Genomic DNA, 23,999 nt, shown 5'->3' on the forward strand with positions numbered 1-23,999 from the left:
CAAGATATGACCTTTCTGTGTACTGCCGATGCTGCACTGGACTCATACAGAGTCCATCTTCTTCAAGGAAACGTTGAAATGGATAGAAGTTTCTAGAGTCCTTCCTCTCTCACTGCCTCTCTCTGGCTCATCTCTGAGGATGCACAGCGTTTATCCAGCTGCATGCAGCCAAGGCTGGGTTCCCCTCATCCCTGTCTGACCCACATCACAGAGGCCTACTGCTCTTCCTTAGACAGGGCCTGCTGGAGGGGCAGGCGGGGACCTTGGGCAAGAATGAAAAGCCTTTCAACTCGCATGAAAAGTCTGGAAACAGCTCTGGTTCCACCCAGGTGTCTGGAGATTACTTATCAGGCTCAGTTTGGTTTAACTGACTTTCCTGAATGTGCAGGCTGTGCCAAGATAAATCTTTCTCCCAACCCAGGAGGCAGATGCCACAGCCCACGCAAGCCCCAAAGTGTCTGCACCTGCAGCCTCGGTTCCTAAGCCAGGCAGCTGTCTGTGAAGGCCCCCCCTGGATTCTGACCAGGGACAATGATGCTCAGAGCAGAGGCTGCCCGGAGAGGCTGGGTGCTCCATGGAAGGTGTGTCTGCTCCTACCCTCAAGATGCTTTCACTGAGATGACCCAGGAGGGAGGAGGTGAGGCTGAATTCCTTGGTTTACTCCGAGCTGTGGTTCCCAAGCTCTCTTGACTATGGCCCAGTTTGGCCAAGGGCAAGACCACGTGGCCCACAGAGCCCATGGGCTCCTACTCTGCAGTGGGAAAGAATTCGCAATAGCAGAGGATGAAAAACAAAGCGAAAAAGCAGCAGCGTGGTCAGGCAGCAAAGACCCACGACAAAATCCACAGAAACTCTGGAAAGTAATCTACAAGTGACATAAATGAACAGAATAGACGCAATTAAAAACCAAGCCAATGCTGAGGCTGCAGAGTTGCAAAGAGCAGAACCCATTCCAGCAAGCTTCGGTGGAAGGGGAATTCAGTAAAGGACATCAAGTTACGCCACCACCCTCTCCACGATCGCTTGCTTGCAGCCCTTCCTTTTCCCGGGCACTTTCTTCTAATTTGAGGTCTGCCTCTACCCTGCGGAGCTCAGGTCCCATGCCTGAGTCCTAACTCTGAAGGGGCCTGGCTCCGCAAATCCTGGTTTCAGCCTTGGGGGGGGGGGGGTGCGACGGCTAAGGAAGGAAATAACCCAGGCATAGGAAGGGTGTTCACAAAGTGTTGGTGAGCCCAGAAATGCAACAAATGTCTTCTGTATTAATAACAAAGCACCCTCCAGAGAATTGCGGGAATTCCAGTTTTCGGCCTCTGTGCACACACAGGAGTCCTGCAGCGCTATTTGGAGAGGGATGGAGGTCACACTTCTTTGTAGAACAGAGAGTTAATGTTCTCAGTAAACTCTTGTAATGAACTAATTTTTGTTTGTGAACACCGAGGTTTATTAACGCTCAATAACTCACTTATGTTTCTAGTTCCCTAGAAAATGGAGATCTCCCGTATGGAATTTCTTTTTGGAGTGATGAAAACGTTATGAAATGAGGTTGTGGTCTTTTCAGTAACTGGTGCTAGGAAAACTGAATATTCATATGCAAAAGAATAAAGCCGGACCTTAACCTTAAACTGCATACACAAATGACCTCGAAGTATATCAAAGTCCTCAACCTTAAAGATAAAGCTATAAAACTTCTGAAAGAAAGCACTGAGGAATATCTTCAGGACAGTGAATTTGACAGCGATTTCATGGATCCGAGACCAAAGCACAGGGAACGAAAGAAAATTCAGATAAATCGAACTTCATCAAAATGAGTAACCTTTGTGCATCAAAGGATACCAGCAAGAAAGCAACAAGACATCCTACACAATGGGAGAAAATACTTGCCAGTCACATACTTCATAAGGGGTTAATATCCAGAAAGCTCTCTTACAGCTCAACTACAGCAAAAACAATTTCGCCAATTCAAAAAGGGGCAAAGGACTTGAATAGACATTTCTCCAAAGAAGGTATACGAATGGCCAGTAAGGACATTAAAAAAGATGCTCAACGGTCATTGGCATTAGGTCAGTAAATATCAAAACCACTAGGAGATGACACTTCACACCTACCACACTTGCTAGGATGTTAAAATAACTTTTTTTTTAATGGGGAAAAAAAACCCCCAGATGTTAGTGAAGATGTGGAGAAATTGGAACCATTATGCATTGCTGGTGGGAACATGAAATGGTGCTGCTGCCCTGGAAAACAGTTTGGTGGTTCTTCAAAAAGCTAAAAATAGAATTACCATATGACCGAGCAATTTCACTCCTAAATGCAAGCAGGGACTTGAATAGATATTTGTATACCAGTGTTCACAGGAGCATTATTCACAGTAGCTAAAAGATGGAAGTAACCCAAGTGTTCATTGATGGATGAATGGATGAACAAAATATGCTACATACATACAATGGAATAATATTCAACCATAAGAAGGAATGAAGTTTTGCTATATGCTAAGCGTTGGATGGACCTTGAAGACACGCTAAATGAAATAAGCCAGACACGGAAGGACAGATACTGTATGATTCCATTTATAGGAGGTACCAAGAAAAGGCAAATTCATAGAGACAGAAAGTGGCATAGATGTTACCAGGGCAAGAGGGAATGGGGAGTAACTGTTTAATGGGTCACAGAGTTTATGTTGGAGATGAAAACTTTCGGGGTATATATAGTGGCGATGGTGACAAAACATTACAAATGTATTTAACGTCATTGAATTCTGCACTTACAATTGGTTAAAATGATAAGTTTTAGCTTATGTATATGTATTTTATTTTATCATTTATTTTTATTGTTTTAAAAAGATTTTATTTATTTGACACAGAGAGAGACAGCAAGAGAGGGAACGCAAGCAAGGAGAGTGGGAAACAGGCTTCCCACCCACTGAGCAGGGAGCGGGGCTTGATCTCAGCATCCTGGGATCAGGACCTGAGCCGAAGGCAGATGCTTAATGACTGAGCCACCCAGGCGCCCCTATTTTATTTTTTAAAGATTTTACCTATTTATGTGTCAGAGAGAGTGTGTGTGCACAAATGGGGAACAGCAGGCAGAGGGAGAGAAGCAGGCTCCCCGCTGAGCAAGGAGCCCGATGCAATCCCAGACAGAGGCTTAACCGACCGATCCACCCATGCGCCCCTGTACATGTATTTTAACACAATTTTAAAAATTAGGTGATGGCAATGTTTGCACAAATCTGTACTACAACTATTGAATCGTCCAATTTAACTGAGTAAATTGTATGGCATGTGGACTACATCCAAATAAAGCTATTTTAAAAAATCCTTTCCAGCTCTGACAGTTTCTGTGATCCATCCATTCATTCATAGATTTATATATTCACTGATTCAACACATTTTTGTTGAGTTTCTATCATATCAAACTGTTCAGAATAGGGTGATAAATCAAAAACAATATCTGCCCTTCCCTCACTTAAAACAGTGTGGGTTGGGGCGCCTGGGTGGCTCAGTGGGTTAAGCCGCTGCCTTCGGCTCGGGTCATGATCTCGGGGTCCTGGGATCGAGTCCCGCATCGGGCTCTCTGCTCAGCGGGGAGCCTGCTTCCCTCTCTCTCTCTCTCTGTCTACTTGTGATCTCTCTCTGTCAAATAAATAAAATCTTTAAAAAAAAAACCAGTGTGGGTTTACAAAGGAATCATAGCTAACGTTTCTTGACTTATTATGTGCAGAGCATTGGCACAAACACTTTACACACTTCTCTCACGTGGCCCTCACAACCACGTACTTAGCTGAATAAGGAAATTTGGTCAAGGTCACAGAGCCAGGATTTGAACCTGGTCTGTCTTACCTCAAAGTCTGTGCGCTCTTAACCATTCATCATATGTGGCAGCTGGGTTCCAGCCACCTGAAATTGGGGTCTTCCCGGAGACCTGCCCGGAGGCCCACCTGTCAGGCTGCCTGATTTGGTGGCATTGGAGGGAGAGTTAAAGATGAGGTGGAATGCCCTCCAGGAGGGAGTGAGTGTGGATCATAAGGCCTAAGTCAGGGGGGTCTTGCATAGCCATTTACAGTAATCATTAGGAAGCAGGTATGACTGCATTTTTTAAATGGGTAGGTGATGGAATTCTAAATATAAAATCAAATTTGCCATTGAATTTATATTATTATATTAATAGCTAATGTATTTATTATTTGTTGAACACAGCCTGTACACCAGCCTGGGTTCTGAGTGGCTGATATATATCATCACATTTCATCCTCCATGACATGTAGGGTGTATGACTCTTCCTACTTTACAAATGAGGCCGCTGAGGCACAGAGAGGTCAAGCAATTTGTTCAAGGTTGCACAGCCAGTGGCAGAACTGGGATTCCAGCTGTGGCTTCTCGGTGTGGAGTCCAGACTCTTAACCACCACAGAACTTGCTCTTTGATTACGTTAAGATATACAAAGTAGTGGGACATGAGGTGGTGAGATTATGGTGATTTCCCACCTTTTCCATCCACAAATAGTTAATGTTTTTATTTTCCAAGAATGTATCATGATAGTCATTTTTTAGAACAAGAAAAGACATCACATGTCTCTGTGATGTTTTCATCTTCTTGCTTCACCGTTTTATTTGGTTGTGTTTGATTTGGCAGTTGCCTGCGCGCTTGGGCCCAAACAACGCCCGTGCAGTGAAGAGGCGGGCAGTGCGGCGGGAGATACGGTGAGGTGTCGGTGCCGCAGCAGCACCGCTGGCGGCGGCTGCCGGGATTCTGCGGCAATCTTCCGGGGCGGGGGGGGTGTGGTCCCCTTCTCATTAAAGCCTTATCAACACCAAAGGTGGTTCTTTAAAAAAGACAGGGCTACCATCCACCCCACCCCCATACTTGTAAGTCTGTGTTGTAGCACAGAAGCACGGTGCGCACACTGAATTCGAATCTGACGGCGGGTAGTGCCGATACCCGGGCAACTCACTGCACTGAGCCTCAGCTAATGGGAATCACAGGACCGCTTCATAGGGTTACTGTGCGAATTAAACTGGATGGTGTTTGGAATGGACCTAGGGTACCTGGCACAGTGTAGCGTCAACAGAGAGTACTGTATTTAGATGTTATCTAGCTGCTTTTTGATTAATTCCGGCGGTTAGAAATCTTTCAAAAATTGACCATCAGTTTCTCTTCTTCTCTTGAGTTGCTCGCTCGTGCTCCTTCCTCCTGGGTATCTTGGTATGTGGATTTGACAGTGCGTTTGGGTCAAGGACTGAGAGCATTCTGGGAGGGTCTTTTTCCCGGGGTCCCCGATGCCTTCCATTTTCTCTGGGGAACACTTTTCACCGGTTAGTGCAGCCTCCCTTCTCCCTGCAACTGGCCTTATTTCTGCCCTGAGAAATTCTCACCCGCTTTAAAGGGTCGGTCTTGAGAACAGCTGATTCCCCCTGGACTGCTCTAGCCAGTCCGAGCCTCCTGGGACTGCTGTACCCCCAGCTTCTCCGTCCGTTTGAACAGTGTTGGGTCAGAGTGGCCGTGGCCGGGCCAGCCCTCTCCGAGAGCCTCTGTTTCAGGCGTACCTAATAGCCTGCTCTTCCTTGACCCTGGGTCATCACACCCGCTGCCAAAGAGCTGACCTTCCTGAGCAAAGTGCAAAAGCCTAAGGGACTGCTTAGATAAAAGGCACATTCTTCAGATAGTTTCATCCCCTCTTCCCTCTTGCCTTGGAGAGTCCACTCTTTTCCCATAGTGGGGCAAACGGGATCCGGGCCAGAAGCTGGAAGTTTCTAAACTGCAAAAGGAATCAGTATCCCCTCAGCCAAGTGCTTCCTGCCAGAGAAGTTCTTGTGGATAAATGCGTGTGGTCCCAGGGAATCTGCACAGCCGGTGGCAGAACTGGGTGGCTTGGTGGCTCACCTAAGACGGCTACTATCTTAAGACCTCTGTCCGAGTGAGGCCTAGGGGTGGGGGCGTGCCAGGTTCCAACACAGGGCAAGCATGGAGGGGGTCCTCCCACAAGAAGCACACCCCCCTAGAGAGCGTTGGGGATTTCCATGAAGACCTTCCTTAAATGTGAAGCCACCTTCTGCGGGGACAGCACCAACCCTGAAGCTTGCATCCGGGCATCTCGTGTGTCTGCTGCACTCACCGGCAGGCTCTCTGCAGCCTGCGTGGCTGCAACGAAAGGGTACTGGACTGCGAGACCGAAAATCCGAGTTTGGGTTGAGGCTTTGCCTTTTGTTAGCTTTGTGCTGTTGTGGGGAACGAGCTTTGTTTCCTCATCTGGAAAATGGAGAGCAACATTCCTGGTTGTGCTCACCTCCCTGCCTGACTCCGGAGGGAAATGAGCATGGTGGACAAATTAGAAAGGTCTGAAAGACAGAAGACTCTGTCCTCCTCTGAGACACATAGCAGTCAGCACAGCGTCTGTCCCAACATCTCAGGGGGGGCTCCTTCTCCCCAGAAGGAGGTCTGAAAGAAGGAGGGAAGACTAAGAGGTTCGGGGTGTGTGTCATCTTTTCCTTGTGGGTCTTCTGTCCTGGCATCTGAACCAAGCTGACCAGCACTGCTGGGGGACTAGTATTTCCTTCCCTCATTCAGCTGGCCTCTTTTTCTTTTTCTTCTTCTTTTTTAATCTGACGAGAAGCAGAAGCACTCTCTTGGTACTTAAGGAAGTATCTGGAAAGGTCACCTGTGTTTAGAGCCATCAGTGTTGTGGATAAGTTCAGTTTCACACACCTGACGTGGCATCCAGCCTGCGATGCTGGTCAGGGACAGAGACACAGAGCAGCAATTAGAATTCGAGAGGCACCCGCCGTAGTCGAGGGCAGACAGCCGTGGAAGCAGGAAGACTAGCCGCTGCTCTTGAGCAGATGCTGAGTGGAGCTTGGAGGAGGGGCAGGAACGGGCCAGGGCTCTGGGAAGAATGCTGGGTCTCGCAAGAAGAGCATTAGGTCTGGAAATAAACCTCTCATCTCCATATTGGATGGGGAAGAATTTATTCCTGGGAGAGGAAAACAGAGTGCTTGTCTCCAACACAGAGATGAACCAGAGGGGAGGGGTGGCTGACAAGTCATGGGACCCGGTGACATGGAAAGCTTTTCTTCTCCCAGTGTCCTGGGGAAGTAGCACATGCCTCGAGCCGTTCTCTGGCCAGTTTGGAGGGGGGATGGTCAATGATCATTTTAATCCATCAGAGGGACAGCTTGCTCCTTGGTATATTTTTCCATATAACCTCAGGGTTCAAGGTATATTTCTGATATATTTTTTTTAAATTCTGACGATCTGATCTGTGAACTCAGTTAACACAGAAAAATACTTTGAGCAGTTGAGAAAAGTGTATGCTGCTATCCCATAGCCTTGTACTTCCATCTACCTGTGCCCTTTGGGAAGTCTCTTGACCTCCCTCTTGAACAAGATGCCCTAGAATCTTTCCAGGAAAATAAGGAGTGTGATCCAGTGTAGTAGGAAAAACACAGAATTCTAATCCAAGAATACTCATTTTAATCCACATGCCCTCTAGGGTGAGCCAAGAGAAGTCACAGAGTCTGTTTCATTTTCTTCACCTATACAATGGAGGTGATCGTCCCCATCTGGCTGCCTTGAGCTGGTTTGAGGATACAGGGGACGCAGGATATCAAGTGCTTTCCAAGTGTATTGGACTGGAGGCAGGCAGCATTTCAGGGTGACACTCAGCTCTGGCATCAACCGCATTGTGGGTTAGGCAGGAATCTGCCCTGGTCTTTGAAGCACATCTCGACAGGCTGTGCCTGTGAAGGTCAGAGCTGCTTTGACATGTCTCACTGTTGGAGTTTCACCTCCCAGGACAGCCTCATTTGGCGAGGGCTCAGGGAAGGCAAAGGGGATGACATCCCTGTCGTCTTTTTGCTAAGACTGTTTCCAAAAACCCAGATGCTCTCCTGGCTCCTTTTGACCACACCTACCCCACGTCCAGCCGTGGTGCTGGATTTGGAGAGCTTGGAACCTCTGAGCACAACCCTCCCACCTGCCTCTGCTTCAGAGAGAGCTGTGGCTGCAGTGATTTGGCCCAGACTCTTCCCAGCACGTGCCTGAGACACTCTGAGACACTCTGTGTCCTCCTCCACAGCTGCCTTCTGGCTGGCTCCTGCACCTGCCCTTCTGAACTCACCGGTCCATGCTGCAGTTAGAGACCTGCCCAGGGCTGGATCCTTGTAGTAGGTATCTCCTTGCTTTTCTCTTGCTGCTAAAATAGGGTGCATTTTGGTCCTGGGGCATCAGACTGGTTAGAGTGGCAGGAAGCCGGAGCTGCCAGTCTAGTCTGGATCTCACTCAGCATTGTATCATCTTCCTGCTCTGCCCCAGTAGACTTCCAGTGACTGACCAGGGCGACCGGCCCTGGGACTGCTTGTGGAAGCTTTGGAAGCTTTGCGTGGTTGTGGGACCCCAGGAGGTGGGTGGAGGGGGAAGTTTCTAAATAGAGTCTGGAAGAAAGAGATGCACCCCTGCAGGATTTCAAATCCTAAGGACAATTTCCATGTCTTCATTAGGAGCAATTTTATTAATGAGCCACCTGAGCTGCAGGGAGAGAGAAGGACAAGCGTAATTAATTATGACCCCTCGGAGAAGCTCCCAGAGTTGGGGCAGTGGCAGGAGGATGGTGTGTGCTGTTTCGGTGTCGTTAGCTGTGGCACTAGCTCTGAGAACTAACTTTCCAGTGAAGGATTTGAGCTTTCTTCCTCTTCCTGCAAGATCGGGTATCAGCTTATTGAGCACTGAATTCCTGCCCGACCCTACTCCCCTCTTCCCGGGAGTGAAAAGGAAGTCAGTATTTGCTTCTCCAGCAAGGTCACGGATCACCTGACCAAATCCTTTAACAGCTGGGAAGCCAGTGCTGCTGTGCTGAACTCCGGAGCCAAGCAGTCAGCTCTGGTCCAGCAGCCAGCACCTCGCTTTCCGCAGGGAGTCGACTCCTCTCACTCCAGGCGATGGCAGGGGGAGGATGCCAAGGCAAGGTAATGTGGCTACAGCTTTCCTCCCGACAGTTTTCCCTTCTTCACGAAGCTCCAGATTCCACTGCTGCATTGCAGGCGAAAATGACAGACACTTGCCGAAAAATGTGAGAACGGAGTTAATGAGGTTGTGCTCGTGTGTCATTTACGGTGAAGGAGTTATCTCTTTGTCTCCTGGGTCGGTGGAAAGTGAGTCGGCTGGAGAACTCCATAGGCAGAATAAATTTTAGGAGTGCAGCTTCCCTTTCTGGGTGCCTGGGCTCCAGCCCCTCCAGACATTAAGCAGCAATCTGCTTCTCCTGCTTCTCCACACGGGGGACATTTACACTGGGAGGCGTGGGGCCCCGGAATGGGGAAACAGGAAGCGCTCATTATTTTGGCAGGATCCATAAGAAGTACGGGTAATTTGGGGGGGGGGGGGCTTCTTTTGGAAAGAATGCTTTGTCTTTGCGAGTGATCGTGCAGGGATTGACCGGGCTGCTGTTCCGTGCACTACCTTGCTAAATATTTGACTTTGTAAGGTTGAATTCTCCAAGAATTATCGTGGCAATACGGCTGTGCTTGGAGCCAAGCTTTCTTTTCAAGGAAATCCAAGGTGCTATTTATTTTGGCATGTGGCCTGTTCTAGGATGAAATACGGCATTTTTATTATTGCAGAATAAAGAGAGGTTTGAAGAGACGAAAAGTACAGAACTAGGTTTCAGTTTCAGGACTAAGTAAAGGAAGGTTTCTTTGTATTTGAGGTTAGGAATGAGATTGTAAATGGCATCATAAAAGGAGTTAACTGTGGAGAGGGAGAGGGTGTAGGTCTACACTGCAGGAGTTGGGCTGACTGAGGGAAACCAAGCTGTTCCTAATGTGGCCTGATAGTTACACACGGGCTTTTGGAGTAACTGCCTCTTTGGTGGATTTTTTTTTTTTTTTGGTAAAGATTTTATTTGCTTATTTGACAGAGAGAGATTACAAGTAGGCAGAGAGGCAGGCAAAGAGAGAGGAAGGGAAGCAGGCTCCCTGCTGAACAGAGAGCCTGATGTGGGGGGGATCCCAGGACCCTGAGATCATGACCTAAGCTGAAGGCAGAGGCTTAACCCATTGAGCCACCCAGGTGCCCCTCTTTGGGGGGATTCTGAACGGGCAGTCTCAGTCACCATCCCTTCACCACCCCTTTGCTTTGAGAGGTAGTGTGGAGGGATGAAGTCATGCAAACTGTCCTACCCCTAGTTAACTAGGTAACTTTGGATTGGCCATAGAGCCTCTTTGTGTCTTCAATGTCTCTTTTTGTAACTCGGAGATGCTACTGTGAACTGAGTGTCTGCCACATGTTAGGATGTGGGGGTGTGGAGGTGGGGGGTGAAGGGGACAGAGATGAGTCCGGCAGGAATTCTGACCTTCACAAGCTTACAGAGTAGGAGGGGAGAAGAGCTCGAGAGAGAAAGCTGTATTTACTTGAAACATCTAGAATATGATGAGCTAATGAGAGAGGCTGGGACTGAACTAGGCATTCTTTTTTTTTTTTTTTTTAATCTTTTATTTATTTGACAGACAGAGATCACAAGTAGGCAGAGAGGCAGGCAGAGAGAGAGGGGGAAGCAGGCTCCCTGCTGAGCAGAGAGCCCGATACGGGGCTCGATCCCAGGACCCTGAGATCATGACCTGAGCCAAAGGCAGAGGCTTAATCCACTGAGCCACCTGAACTGGGCATTCTTGATCCTTAGATAGGTTATCGACAAATTAAAAATTACATAACACCACCAGGTATTGTAAGGTTCTGAATACCAAATACAACTTAACAGCACTGAGTAATGAGTTGCTTTATGTCAAAATTTTTAGTGCTTCAGAAGGTTGCAAAATTCCATTTGAAAGGGGAATTCTGCCCAACAAAGCTCATTTTCGTATTCTGGTGCATTTCAAAGTAGCATGTGGTGATGTGGCAATTTTTCTTCAATTCCACTCACCAAATCACATCAAAAAATACACCCTTAGCTCAGTTCTAAGATGTCCACCCCCAGGGCCATCATTTTGTGGCCAAAGTGCAGGAGGAGGCTTGATGGGTGAGGCTGGCAGTGGCAGGATATGGGCATGACAGTTCCCTCCTTCCTTTCCTGTGTCTAGACCTTTCCCGTGGAAGCTTGCTGTGCTCTATTCTTCAGAGAGCTGGGTGTCAGCTGCACTTAATTTCTGTAACCTCAGAAATGACTGATTATAGTAATATTCAAGCAAGTCTAAGAGAACTATTAGAAATCTCCTTAGAGTTTTTTTTTTCAAGATTTTTTTAATTTATGAGGCGCCTGGGTGGCTCAGTGGGTTAAAGCCTCTGCCTTCGGCTCAGGTCATGATCTCAGAGTCCTGGGATCGAGCCCCACATCAGACTCTCTGCTCAGCAGGGAGCCTGCTTCCTTTCCTCTCTCTCTGCCTGCCTCTCTGCCTATTTTTGACCTCTGTCTGTCAAATGAATAAATAAAATCTTTAAAAAAAAAGATTTTTTATTTATTTGAGAGTCTGGGGCAGCAGCCGAGGGAGAGACTTCAATCAGACTCCCCACTGAATGCAGAGCCTGATGCGGGACTCGAACCCACAACCCTGAGATCATGACCCAAGCTGAAACTAAGAGTCCAGCGCTTAACCGACTTAACCGACATCCAGGTGCCCCTCTGTAGAGTTCTTTTCAGTGAAGTTTGACCAAACATGTGTGGCATAATTATCTGACCCTAGGATCCAACATTAAGGGTTGAATCCTAACTCAGACCAAAGGCAGTAAGTGTGACTGAACTCTCCGAGGTGATGGTGAGTTTGTGTCAAAGATCCCTCTTGCATCTAGGTGGCCCTCTCTTGCTTAGAAGGAGCCCGTGGCTTAGTGTGCCGTCTTGAAAAAGCAGGTCACACACACCTTTGGCCAAGAGGCTTCAAGAGTGTAGTTCTCCTTATCTGTCCGAGAAGGCCTTTTGCACATACTTGTGGCAGAAGCAGAGAAGCATCGAAGTCAAGAACACTTCCTGCTCCCCCTCCCTCTCCCACCCCCAAGAGAGCTAGGGATCAGTCACAGCATACGGGCTGGGCAAATGTTTACAGATCACTTCCCAAGACATGACTGGAGTAGGCTAGACTTGTAGGCTAGACTTGAGGGCAAATCCTGGTCCGACACCTGCTTGTGATGTAACTTTGGCAGGCCTGGAAACTCTCTCGGCCTCAGTCTCCCTATCTGAAAACTGGGAACAATAGTAATAATCTCCTTGGGGTTACAGTGAAGATTGCATGGGAGAATTCGAGCATGTCAATTGCTCTGAACGCTGCCTGTTGCTCAGTAATGATACAGGGTAGGAGGAGGAAGGGAGCAGAAGGGAGAGGAGAAACCATGATGATGGAGACAGGCTTAGGGGCCGAGCTTAGGCTTCGTGTCCTCACCCTTCTTCTTCTGCCAGCATCTGGGAGGCTCCCCCACTGACTGCAGACGGCAGACCTGCGGCATTATCAGGCATAGTGTCCTCTGCTTCTCTTGCCTTTCTTTCTTCTTCTTTTTTAAAAAATTATCCTTATTTTTTAATGGAGATAATTGAGACATAATAACATATAATACTGTATTGGTTTTAGGTGTGCAAAATAATGACTTGGCATTTGTATATATTGTGAAATGGCTTCCACGAAAAGTCTGGTTAATATCTGTCCCCATAGTTATGAACTACATGACCCCATAGTTACATAGTTACAAACTATACAAACTATCCTTTTTTTTAGTTACAAACTATTTTTATGATGAGAACTTTTTTAAAATTCCCATCTAATTAACATACAGTATTATATTAGTTTCAGGTGTACCATATAGTGATTCAACAATTCTAACCATTACTGAGCTCTCATCCTGGTAAGTGTGCTCTTAACCCCCTTTATCTGTTTCGCCCATCCCCCCACCCCTCTCCCCTCTGGCAACCATCTGTTTGATCTCTATAGTTAAGAGTCTGTTTTTCGTTTGTCTCTTTTTTTTCTTTGTTTGTTTGGTTTCTTAAATTCCACATATGAGGGAAATCATATGGTATTTGTTTTTCTCTGACTGAGTTATTTCACTTAGCATTATACCCTCTAGATCCATCCATATTGTAAATGGCAAGATGTCATTCTTTTTGATGGCTGAGTGATATTCTCTCTCTCTCTTTCTCCATATATATATATCATGCTTATGATGAAGACTTTTAAAGATCCATTCTATTAACTTTTAAATATCCAATACAGTATTATTGACTACAGTCGCCATGCTGTACATTACATCCCTATGACTGGAAGTTTGTACCTTTTGACCGCCATCCCCCATTTCACCCACCCCGCAACACCCTGCCTCTGACAGCCACCAGTCTGTTCTCCGTATCTATGAAACTGGGTGTTTTTAGATTCTACCAACAAGTAAGACCATATGGTATTTGCCTCTCTCTGTCTGACTTACTTCACTTAGCACAGAGCTCTCAGGATCCATGCATGTTGTCACAAACGGCCAAGATTTCCTTCTTTGTCATGGCCCGGACAGTTTTGCATTGTATGTATTTACCACACTTTCTTCACCCTTTCATTCACGGAAGGACACTTAGGTGGTTTCAGAACCTTTTCTTTCTAGCAAAGGCGGACTTCCCTCACCTCAGGTTAGAACCTTCCAGATCTCTCTACTTGCTGCCTCTTTAGCAGCCACACTTGCCCTCCTTCTCCCCAACATCTCTCTCCTCCAGCTCTATGCTGTTTCCAAACTCAAGTACTTGTTGCCCCCAAAGTAAGTGAGGTACTTTGTGTTGGCATTCCCTCTGCAAGGAGTGTTTCTGCACCTGGAAACCAGGCTGCCCTTCCAGGCTCTGTCACACCTGCAGAGGGAAAGGCCCCTCTGGCAGCTGCATGCATTGTGGTTTGGAGCGCTCACAGAGAGAGGCCACGTGAAATTTTGCCAGGCAAACTTGAGACGTCCTCTTGTTTGGTGGGCCACATACTTCTCAGCCCTCTTTCCCAGTTTAAGTATTTGTTCTCCTGTTTTCCACCCCCGGCTGTTGGAGACCACCCCTCATCCATCTCTTACTCCCAGTTTCCCCCAATCCTTCCCTTCTCCCCGGTACGCTTTTCTGGTCCGGAATTCATTGTCAGGCACACTGGAATTCCTGAAACGACCCTGCGTCCACTGCTGAGGTGTCAGATAACTCACTGTTTGGATGTGTGTGGAGTTACAATCATAAAAAGACAATTTCCTGGGTGATTTATTATAATGGGGGCAGGTGCCAGGTTGTTTACCGTTTGAAGAAAGAGTCCTGGGATTAAAACTTTGGGGAGAATTTATGATCAGACCTCAAGGTATCCTAATTCAGTCAGGACAGTCTTCTGCTTGAATAGTTCCTGATATCTTTGGAGCACCGAGCTTGACCTTGCCCTGCCCTACCCAAGGTTAGGCGTCACCTCTAAGTATCAGTGCCTCCTCGGTGCTTGTGTTTGCGATGATCTCACTCCTGTTTTGAATCTGACTGGGATGTCACAGATCATTTATAGGTACTCTGATTCCAGTTTCTTCCCCCAAAATGGATTAGAATTCTTTCACCACGATGGAGGGGAGTAGATTACAGCTTTGGATGTTGTGGAAGGAGTACTGTGCTAGTTGGCAGAGCTCTGGAGCCGGCTCTGCCCCCTGCACTAGAATGCTGAGAGGCCCTGCACAGACCAGTTAACCTCTAGCCTCAGTTTCTTCCATCTGCTAAGTGAGGGGACTGGGCCAAATACTTTCTTTGGTGTTGACCATCGCTAATATCCTTTGAAGACATGCCTGGGATTGGACATACTCTAGGAGGAATGTGGAGCTCCTGGGCAACCCTGAGAGGAAGACAGGGATGGGAGTTCTTCGGGATGATACTGCTTCCCTATTTATGCTAACTGTCCTTCTTTCTTTCAGGGCTCTTCAGTGGGTTGTACAGACTTATCGGATGAAGAGTGCCTGAGAGACTGACAGTCTGCATTCCCTAAGATGGAGAAGACAGATGGTAGGCAGGCTGCTCTGTATTACCTGGTCTAAAGGGAGCACTTGGGTTGCAAGGGGATTGCTACCACAGATCCTAGAAACAGCCTAAGGGAGGCTCACAAGAGACATTCCCCACACAGTGCCAGGAGACCCAAACTACGTATTTCAGGTATGAACAAGAGAAGTAGTAGCGGGTACAAATGAAGCCTTGTGGTTATGTCAGACTTCCGTCATCACTAGACAGTTTTCTCATCTCTTCCAAGCATCAAGAAGGGAGCAGGATACTCTCACTCACTACTCTCATTTTCAGGATGAGGAACTTGAGGTCTGAGAGAGACACAGTACGGCGAAAGAGCCTCTGTGTATATCTGGGTGACTCTCCCTGTTATTTACTCCTCTGAGTCTTGGTCTCCTCATGTATCAGTTAGCTTTGCTGTGTAACAAACCACTCAAAAATTGATTGACTTAAAGACATTTACTATTTCTGGAAAGATTCTGTGGGTTGTCTGGGCCATTTTTCTGGTCTGGGCCAGCCTGGCTGATACTTGCTGCGCCTCTTCATGAGTTTGTGGTCTTCTGGGCGACCTGGCTGGATGGTGTAGAACAGCCACACTTAAATGTCTGTTGGCCAACTCCATGTCACCCAGGCACAGGTGGTGATTGGCCATGTGTTTTTCATCACCCAGCAGGTAGCTGGAGTCTATCCCCATGGTAACAGAAGGGTTCAAAGTTGTTGAGTAATAACTATGTAACACAACAACAACTCTTTTCACAAATATTCCCCTCATTCCCTGCCCAGGAAACTTGCTGAAGGTCATAGACTAGACCCTGATCTCCTGACTTCCTCTTCTTCTTCTTTTTTAAAGTTTTAAGTAATCTCTACACCCAAGACAGGGCTCAAACCCATAACCTTGACATCAAGAGTTGCATGCTTCATTGACTGCTGCAGCGGGGCAACCCACCCACCCCTGCCCCAGTATCCTAACTTCTAGTGAAATACTCTTTCCAGATCACCAAATGTCAGGGAAACAGGAGTGCCCATCATCCCCCTGAACCACATGGCCCTTCACCAGCCCAGGACTCAGGGACCAGACAGCAGCCCCAGCCCTGCCCCTTCCTTCTTTCCAAATGTAGTCCCTGTATATTTTGAGAGTCTGCCTTTCTCCCCAGAGAGCTGCCTTTTCATGGAAGTGGTCCCACCGAACAGCAGCTAATTCCTTTCATGCCCCGGGGGCCTGTCATTCCTGCCTGCCTCATTTGTCCCTGCTCAGCAACCTCGGCTCCTCCACGTGATTACCCACAGCTAGCTCAAGAAAGGTACCCCTCCCTTCCGGCACCACCGCCTCACGAAATAAAGGCAGGAGAGAGAAAAGCTTCCATGGCTGCCTTGGCCTCTGAAGAGGCTCATTAAATTCCCCTTCCTTCCAGCTGTGTTTTTGGCCACTTTCTCTATAGTTTCTGTTTTTTCTGTTTCCTTCAGAAACCAAGTGTAGTCTTTTGGACTTTTCTTTCTCACATTAAATACTTCTGATTCATTAGCTCACCTGCTGAATTTCACAGTCTTCCTCAAGGTAATCACTGTGGCATCTCCTTCCTTCCATTGGCCCCTTCTACTTCCCCTTCTTGCGTCTGTGTGTGAGTCTTAGGCTCATGACTGTGTTTGCAGGTCATTTCCAAGGGTCTAGTTAGCTGGCATCCTTTTGGACCAAGACTCTGTAGGGAACCTTACATAGCTCTGAGCCTATGTTATCTTACTCTTTTTCTCCCCTGACTCATTTTCCCAGTTCCTCCAGAATTATCATCTTGGATTCTTGAGGCTGTCATTCTTTTTTTTTTTTTTTTAAGATTTTATTTATTTGACAGAGAGAGAGACAGGAAGAGGGTACACAAGCAGGGGGAGTGGGAGAGGGTGAAGCAGGCTTCCAGCAGAGCGGGGATCCAATGTGGGGCTCGATCCCAGGACTTTGGGATCATGACCTGAACCGAAGACAGACACTTAATGACTAAGCCATCCAGGTGCCCCGAGGCTGTCATTCTAACACGAGAGCTAAATATTCCAAAGAATGAGCACACCCTCAGCAAATCCCCCCCTGCCCCACTCAGAATGAGCCCATCTTGCCTTTCTTGAGTACCTGCGCCATGTCCTCACTATCACATTCATGCTAACAACCACAACAATCCTGTCAGTTAGGTGTTATCATCAGCATGCTACAAATGGAGAAACTGAGGCATAGGGAAATTCAATAATCTGCCCAGAATCACAGAAGTAGGGAATGAGAAAGCCAAGATTCAAATCCAGCCAGTGTGGCTATGTGTCTGTTTATCCGATCAGTAGCTCATTTTGAGCAGAAACAGTCCTTTTCGTTAATTCTTGCCCTGGCCCAACGCCTGGAATTCTGAGCTCCTTACACCTGTCACCAGGTAGAATTGAGAGGAGCGGAGCCAAATGTGAGCACAGGTCTGCTGGCGTACCAGATCAACTCCCTCGTTCAAGGTCCAGCATTCCTTCTACACTGGAGGAAGAGAAGGAACCCAGTGGTGGGTGGTAGGTGGAGCAGCTGTGTGTGCGTGTGTGCGTGCGTGTGTGTGAGAGAGAGAGAGAGAGAGAGAGATAATCCCATAGGACTAACTCAGGAAAGCACCTATGAAAACCATCATCCTGGATAGCGCTCGGTCTCACAGACTCCTTTGGTTTCCTTCAGTCTCCCTTGTGGAAGATTTTGCCTTTGAATCTGCTCTTTCTTATTTGATGCTATTCTTGTATTTGTGCTCTGGACCTGCTCCCAGAGGCCACTGGGTAAATCAGCCTCAACTGATTTGAGGCAATAAGCAGATAAATAATGCAGCTTCTCCTTTAGGAGAGTTCTTTGCCTTCGGGTCATAAATCTGCTCTCTACTTAACTTTAAACAAATATCTGCTCTCTGATTTAGCCTGTTCCTGTAATCCAGGAGGCTGCTGAGCCGACCAGAAGGCCTAAGAGGACAGCTGAGCGTAGCCTGGAAATTTAACAGAGAGCAATAGCTCTCAGTTACGGAAATGACCAGTGTGCCTCTTTGGGGGAAAGCAGGTTGGTGAAAAAAAATTGTGTGGGTGAATGGGAAATTATTTGGTGTTTTGGGGTGGCATGAGAAATAGCCATTCATTACTGCCTGAAGTTCAGGTCCCTGGCACAGTACCAGTGGAACCCAATAAGGACAATCCCATGGGTTGTCCCCTGCTGTGGTGGTGGCGTAACTGCCCACAGGCCCCGTGGCTTTATTGAGCATCGAGCCCGGTAGGCTTGACTGTGTCAGTGACACAACGTCAGCCTGCAAGGGTCTGGTTGGCTTTGTTTAGTTCTTCGGAGGTAACTGTACTTCTCTAAGCACAGAGGGCCCCCTGACAGCACATGGCACTGACTGAAAGGAGGGATCTAACAGGCAAGAGAGAAGAAGAGCTCCGGCCTAGTGTGCCAGCACCTTTAGGGGAAAAGCAGCCCCAAGAAGCTACCGCCCAGGTAGCACCATCATTTGCAGCTTTTCTTTAACTTGTCCCTTTCTCTTCATTGCCTTTAGCTTTTCCTACCTGGAGCATGTCAGCAAGCTCTCAGCTGGTCTCGGGGTCTTGGGTTTGTCCTTCTTCCAGTCCTCTAGGAGGACACTCTTGGTGACACCACCGCTGATTACCTGGAAAGTAGAGTCAAGGCTTTGTTGGTGTGCATGCAAGCGGCCCATGACCCGGTTCTTGCTGACCTTTCCAACTATCTCCTCCTGTTTACCCTTCTCTACCACACTTGGAGCCTCATTCGTCCCCGGCCGCATCACCCGTACTTATGGAACCCCAGAATACTGTGGGATTTCATACCCCTGTGCCTTTGCACATTCTCGGACGGGCATCTAGAATCTATCCTGGCTATTTACTGCTGCATTACAAACACCTCAAAACTCAGTGGCTGAAAAGAAGAATGTACAACTAACACAGCTTAGCTGTGTGGCTCTCACTTGAGCCCCTCCTGTCACTGAAATCAGATGAGGGCAGAGGTCGGAGCCATCTGAAGGCTCATGCGTGGCAGCTGGGCTAGGATGGCTGGAGCAGCTCGGGCTGGCGAGGCAGCTCTCTCCCTCTTTCCATATCACCTCTCCGTGGGACTGTTTGGCTTCCCCACAGTGCATTCTCAGGAAGTTGGACTTCGTACATGGCGTCTGACCTTCCACTGAGTGGAACTTACTGGCCTATGACCTAGCCTTGGAATTCTCTCAGCATCATTTCTACCATATTATTGGTCAAAGAAGTCACAGGCCAGTTCAGATTCAAAGGGTTGGAGAAAAAGACTCTGCCTCTCAGTGTGGGATTCCCTTGCCTGTAGAGAGAGGGTGGGAAGTGATGGTGGCCATCTTGGGCATAAACAGTACAATGTCTTTCACCCTCTTGTTTGGGCAAATTCTTATTTGTTCATCTTATGCCCAATCTTAAGTCGCTTTGTGAAGTCACCCCTCTCCTCCCAAGGCAGAATTAACCTCCTAAAGAAATTGGGAAAATAAGTCAGGAAGGCTGTCTTTTGGGCACGTATCTGTTAGGATCCTTGGCACACCATGTTGTACCTACTGGTGTTTGTCCTACTTGACCATACATTTTTTTGAGGGCAGGGCTGTCCTTGATCCATCTTTGTGTCCTTAGGATCTAGCTTAGCAACCAACACAATCAACACATAGGTGCACAAAAAAACAGTGGTTGAAGTAAGCAAATTGAATTACTACTATATTGTAATTTTGCCCCCAGGGCTCATGACCCTTAGAACCAAGCAGTCAGTCAAGTCACAGAGAATTTGTGGAGCACCTACTGTGTGCCCAGGCAAATCAGCTTCCATTGTGGGGCTTCGGTTCTCTATATTTCGTGTTTCCACAAAGATAATAATTACAGTATTGAGTGTACATTGGATTTTCATCATTGTTCAAAGCACTCTCTATGTATAAATTAATCAGCTCTTACAAGAATCTCACCTTGCTGTTAGTATTCTCATTCTGTAGTTGATGAGGTATAGGGAAGCTAAGTAATTTCCCCAAGAACCAAAATACAGACCAGGCTTTTGAATGTGCATCTCGATCTCTGTGCTGCCCATGAATGTGCTCTCCTGAGCTAAGCATTTAGAGAATGTCACAGAGATAATAAGGAGGATTACATGAGAACAGACTGTTTAACCTAAAGAAGAGGTTACTCGGAGACAAGTCCTTATGGATTCAGTTGAAGGACTGACTTGTCCTCAGTGTTCTCTATGGCAATCAGGAGAACCAATAGTGCCTTAGGGGTGATGGGAACTTTCTCACCACAATGTCCCCTGACAGTCTGGGCTGCCCTGAAAAGTCGTGAGTCCCACCATTCTTGGAGGACGCAGGCCAGTGTCCCTTTGACATGGCCCTTGTCCTTTACCACCTCTTATCTGGTCTGTGAAGAATGTGGTATTTCCTCACTTGACACAAGTTTTTGAAAGTGAAGTTTGTATTAAGCACTCTGCAGCGTGGAAAAGAGCATGGACTGCGCATGTCTCTGATCTTCACGTGCCTGATGGTTCACCGGGATGAGGACGCTTACATAATGCAGAAGGCAGAACTCCTTGTTATGTCTGGCTTCAGTGAGATTTCCTAGTATCCATCTGAGTAATGCGAGGTTGGGTCTTAATGTTGAGGCAATTGTGTACCTTATCCTTCCAAACCCTCAATGTTCATAATTGCCAATTAGTACCCCGATCTGACAGGTGGCTGGCCGCTTCAGTTCAGCAATTACATGACTCAAAACCAGAAAAACAGTACGAGACTATTTTATCTTGCTGGCCTGCCAGCAGATTCCGCAGCAATAACTGAGATGAATACTGCAAATTGGAAACTATTTCCTCTGCCTATTTCCTTGCAGACATTGGCTAAGTACACATTGATTTAATAACCTGGATTCTCAGCATGGCCAGAACACTGTGAGCATCTCAGCTTAATTTAGACACTGCGACATAGAGGAGAAGTCTCGTGTGAGAGCGTTAAGTCTACATCACACACATTAGGCCTCACCACCCATAATTCATATTAACATTGTGTTTCTTTTTTACATGTCTGCCAGCCAAAGACCCGTCCTCTCAGGGGGATGAAGAGAAGGGCCCTCCAAAGAGCCACCCCTACTCTGTGGAGACCCCGTATGGCTTTCATCTGGACCTGGACTTCCTCAAGTATGTGGATGACATTGAGAAGGGAAACACCATCAAAAGGATTCCTATCCACAGAAGGGCCAAGCAGGCCAAGTTCAGCACTTTGCCTCGAAACTTCAGCCTTCCCAACAGTAGGGCTCGCGCCCATGCTGCTCTTCCCCACCAAAACTGGTCCCCGGCAGTGCCGAGGAAGGTGTCGCTGGGGACAGAGGAGCAAGCCCAGTCGCTGCCACCCGGTGAACACCCGCAAGCCTCCGCCAGCGGCAGTGAGGTGAGCTACCACAGGAAAGCCCTGCTGGCGGAGACTGCCAGACATTTGGAGGCTGCCTCTGCCAGGGAGGCAGAGCTGGCCCCTGGGGGCGGACGGCCCCAGCTCCTGAGAGCATCCAGCATGCCAGCCACACTGCTCCAGAACAGGGCATCAGAGGACTCCAGCCTAAACTCAGGGCCCCCCACACCTCCGGCCCTCCCTCCACTTCAGGGTGAAGGCAGCGTCTGTGATGGCGCCTTTGGCCCTGCAGAGGCATTTACAGGTTTTCAGAGCTCCACTCCACGAGCAACAACCCAGCCCAGAGTCAGAGAGTTTGGGGACCTGGTGCCGGGGATTCCAGAGCTGGTCCAGGAGGGCACTGAGCCTCCAGAGGACGAAGATGAAGAGGAGGCTCCAAATCACCTCTCTCTCCCAAGCCCTCCCTTCTCGTCCCAGGATGCACTTGTAGTTCTAGAGAATGAAGACGACGAACACAAAACCAGAGAAGCGGAGGTGGTGGTCACCCCTGGCTCCCCAACACCCAGCCCCCCACCCCTGCCATCACCCATCCCTGAGAATGAGTTCGCCCTAGAAGAAATCGAGCTCAACATCAGCGAGATCCCACCCCCACCACCTGTGGAGATAGACGTGAGAAGCATTGGCGTCCGGGTCACAGAGGAAAGCCTGGGCCTCCTGGCGCTGGATCCCGGAAGCATCTCCAGCCTGAAGCAGCGGCTGTCTGCCCTCGAGGGTGAGCTGTCTGGAAGAACCGAGGAACTGGCCCAGGTCAGAGCTGCCCTCCAGCAGCAGGAGGAGGAAGTCAAGGCCAGAGGACAGAGGATTCAAGAGCTAGAGCGCACTGTAGCTCGACTGGCAGAAGAGCTTAGCCACGAGAACACCAGGGACACTCAGGGCCAGACTGACGCCATGGTCAACACTGACCCCCTCCGCGGACTCCTGACCAGGGAGTCGTGTGACAAGAGCATCGGGGTCAACCTTCTGGGCAGCACAGGCTCTGAAAGCTGGAGGGCTGGAGGAGAGGAGAATGGCCTCTCAGGGGGGCAGGCCAGCCGCCAACGGGGGGATCGGAGCCCAGCAGAATTCGTGCCACCACCTCAGCTGTCACTGCCGCGAGGACCGGAGGTGGTCCTCACCCCCTCTTCACCCAGCTGCCTCTCCACTGAGCTGAGGATTGAAGAAGCAGGCTCTGAGCAGGAGAGAAGCCCGCAGGTGGAAGGCGAGGGTCTGGGCAGGGCGCCAGGAGGCTCTTCGTGGAGCAGCGACCGAAAGTCGCCCCCAGCAGGGCAAGAGGAGGCCAGTTCAGAGCTGCCAGGGAAGGAGCGCCCAGGGAGGCCACCAAGCTCGCCCACAGATGCCACTATTGGCCAGTATGTTAAGAAGATCCAGGAACTCCTGCAGGAGCAGTGGAGCTGCCTAGAACACGGCTACCCCGAACTGGCCAGCGCCATCAAGCAGCCCGCCTCCAAGCTTAGCAGCATCCAGAGCCAGCTGCTGAGCTCCCTCAACCTGCTGCTGTCTGCCTACTCGGCCTACGCTCCGCCCCAGAGGGAGCCCCCCGTCCCCCCTACCTCCCCGCCGATGGGTAAATACTGGTGCCCAAGACAGGGAGCCACTTCTCCTTTACCTGATGACTCAAAGGGAAAAAGGATTTGAATTGCATGCGTGTATTTTTCAAAAGGTTCACACACCTCCAAGAACCCAGTGGAAGAAACAGTGGGGGGCTGTGGCCCTGCCTTTGTCCTGGAAGGCTGGGACAGCAGGGCAGCCACAGACAGTGGGCACAGATAGCACAGGGCACAAAGCAACCAGCCAGGAAGGCACACGGGTGCTGAAATTGAGCCCCCCACTCACTTTCTGCAGCCCATGTCCACTTGGGGGGGGCACCCGTCTCTGACTTGCGATGTGCAAAGGCAATGTCTAGGGTGAGAACGGCCCTGGCTATGCGGGCTCCAAACCTTAGCCTCCCTTCATTCTTTCCTGGGCTCCTTCCCATGGTCCTCTCTGGTTTTGCACATTAGACGTTTGCTCTAGCCTGGTTTTGGAGGAACATTATATTGAGCTCGGAAACAATTTACTGAATATTTTGTGTGTGTGTGTGTGTGTGTGTGTGTAAGAGAGACTGAATGCTACATGTGGAAGTCGACCCTTGGGCGAGCAGCACTTCTCTTGTAACATCACACACTCTTTTCTATTGAGTAAAGTGGAACCATATTCCGTTTTGCTCAACAAGCAGCGTGCAAGTCTGCTTCCTGCTGCGGATCACGAATGGGCTGGTTTTTTCTTCATTTTGGTGCTAGTTCCAGTCTTGCCCGCTGGAAAATGCCTCCCGTACCTCTGAGCACAGCAAAAGAGACGTGCTGTTGCTCACGCGTCTGCCGTGCCTACCCCACGTCCCAGGGCACCAGTGGCACATAAGCCAGGAAAGTCCGCAGAGCTGCCCTCGGGCGGAGGTGGGCGTGGGAGCAGGAGCCCTGTGAAGCAGGTTCTGTGCCCGTCCTGCCATTCCCTGAGCAAGTCTGAGCCTCAGATCACGGCTCTTTTGCAAGAGTGCTCCTGGAACTCCACTCTGTCATCCACACACAGAGGGGCTTGTGAACGGGGACAGTTGGGCTGGTGTTGACCAGAAGGCCGGGC

The 23,999-nt window shown here is 48.7% G+C and overlaps 1 protein-coding gene across 2 annotated transcripts in view; it reads left to right on the top strand.

Moving 5' to 3' along the window:
* The window catches only part of KANK4 (KN motif and ankyrin repeat domains 4), a 68,375-nt gene that overhangs the window by 22,272 nt on the left and 22,104 nt on the right, over positions 1-23,999 (top strand). Inside the window, exons 1-3 of one of the 2 annotated variants that reach the window (XM_045999779.1) lie at positions 8,859-8,956; positions 14,859-14,946; positions 21,010-22,947. In XM_045999779.1, coding sequence (XP_045855735.1) covers positions 14,931-14,946; positions 21,010-22,947 — 1,954 coding nt within the window. In that variant the 5' untranslated portion in view covers positions 8,859-8,956; positions 14,859-14,930. Of the gene's footprint in view, positions 1-8,858; positions 8,957-14,858; positions 14,947-21,009; positions 22,948-23,999 lie in introns of those variants that run through there. The other variant, XM_045999716.1, reaches the window with a different exon arrangement.

This window comes from Meles meles, chromosome 1 (assembly GCF_922984935.1).
Source record: "Meles meles chromosome 1, mMelMel3.1 paternal haplotype, whole genome shotgun sequence".
In the NCBI taxonomy this organism is placed as follows: Eukaryota; Metazoa; Chordata; class Mammalia; order Carnivora; family Mustelidae; genus Meles; species Meles meles.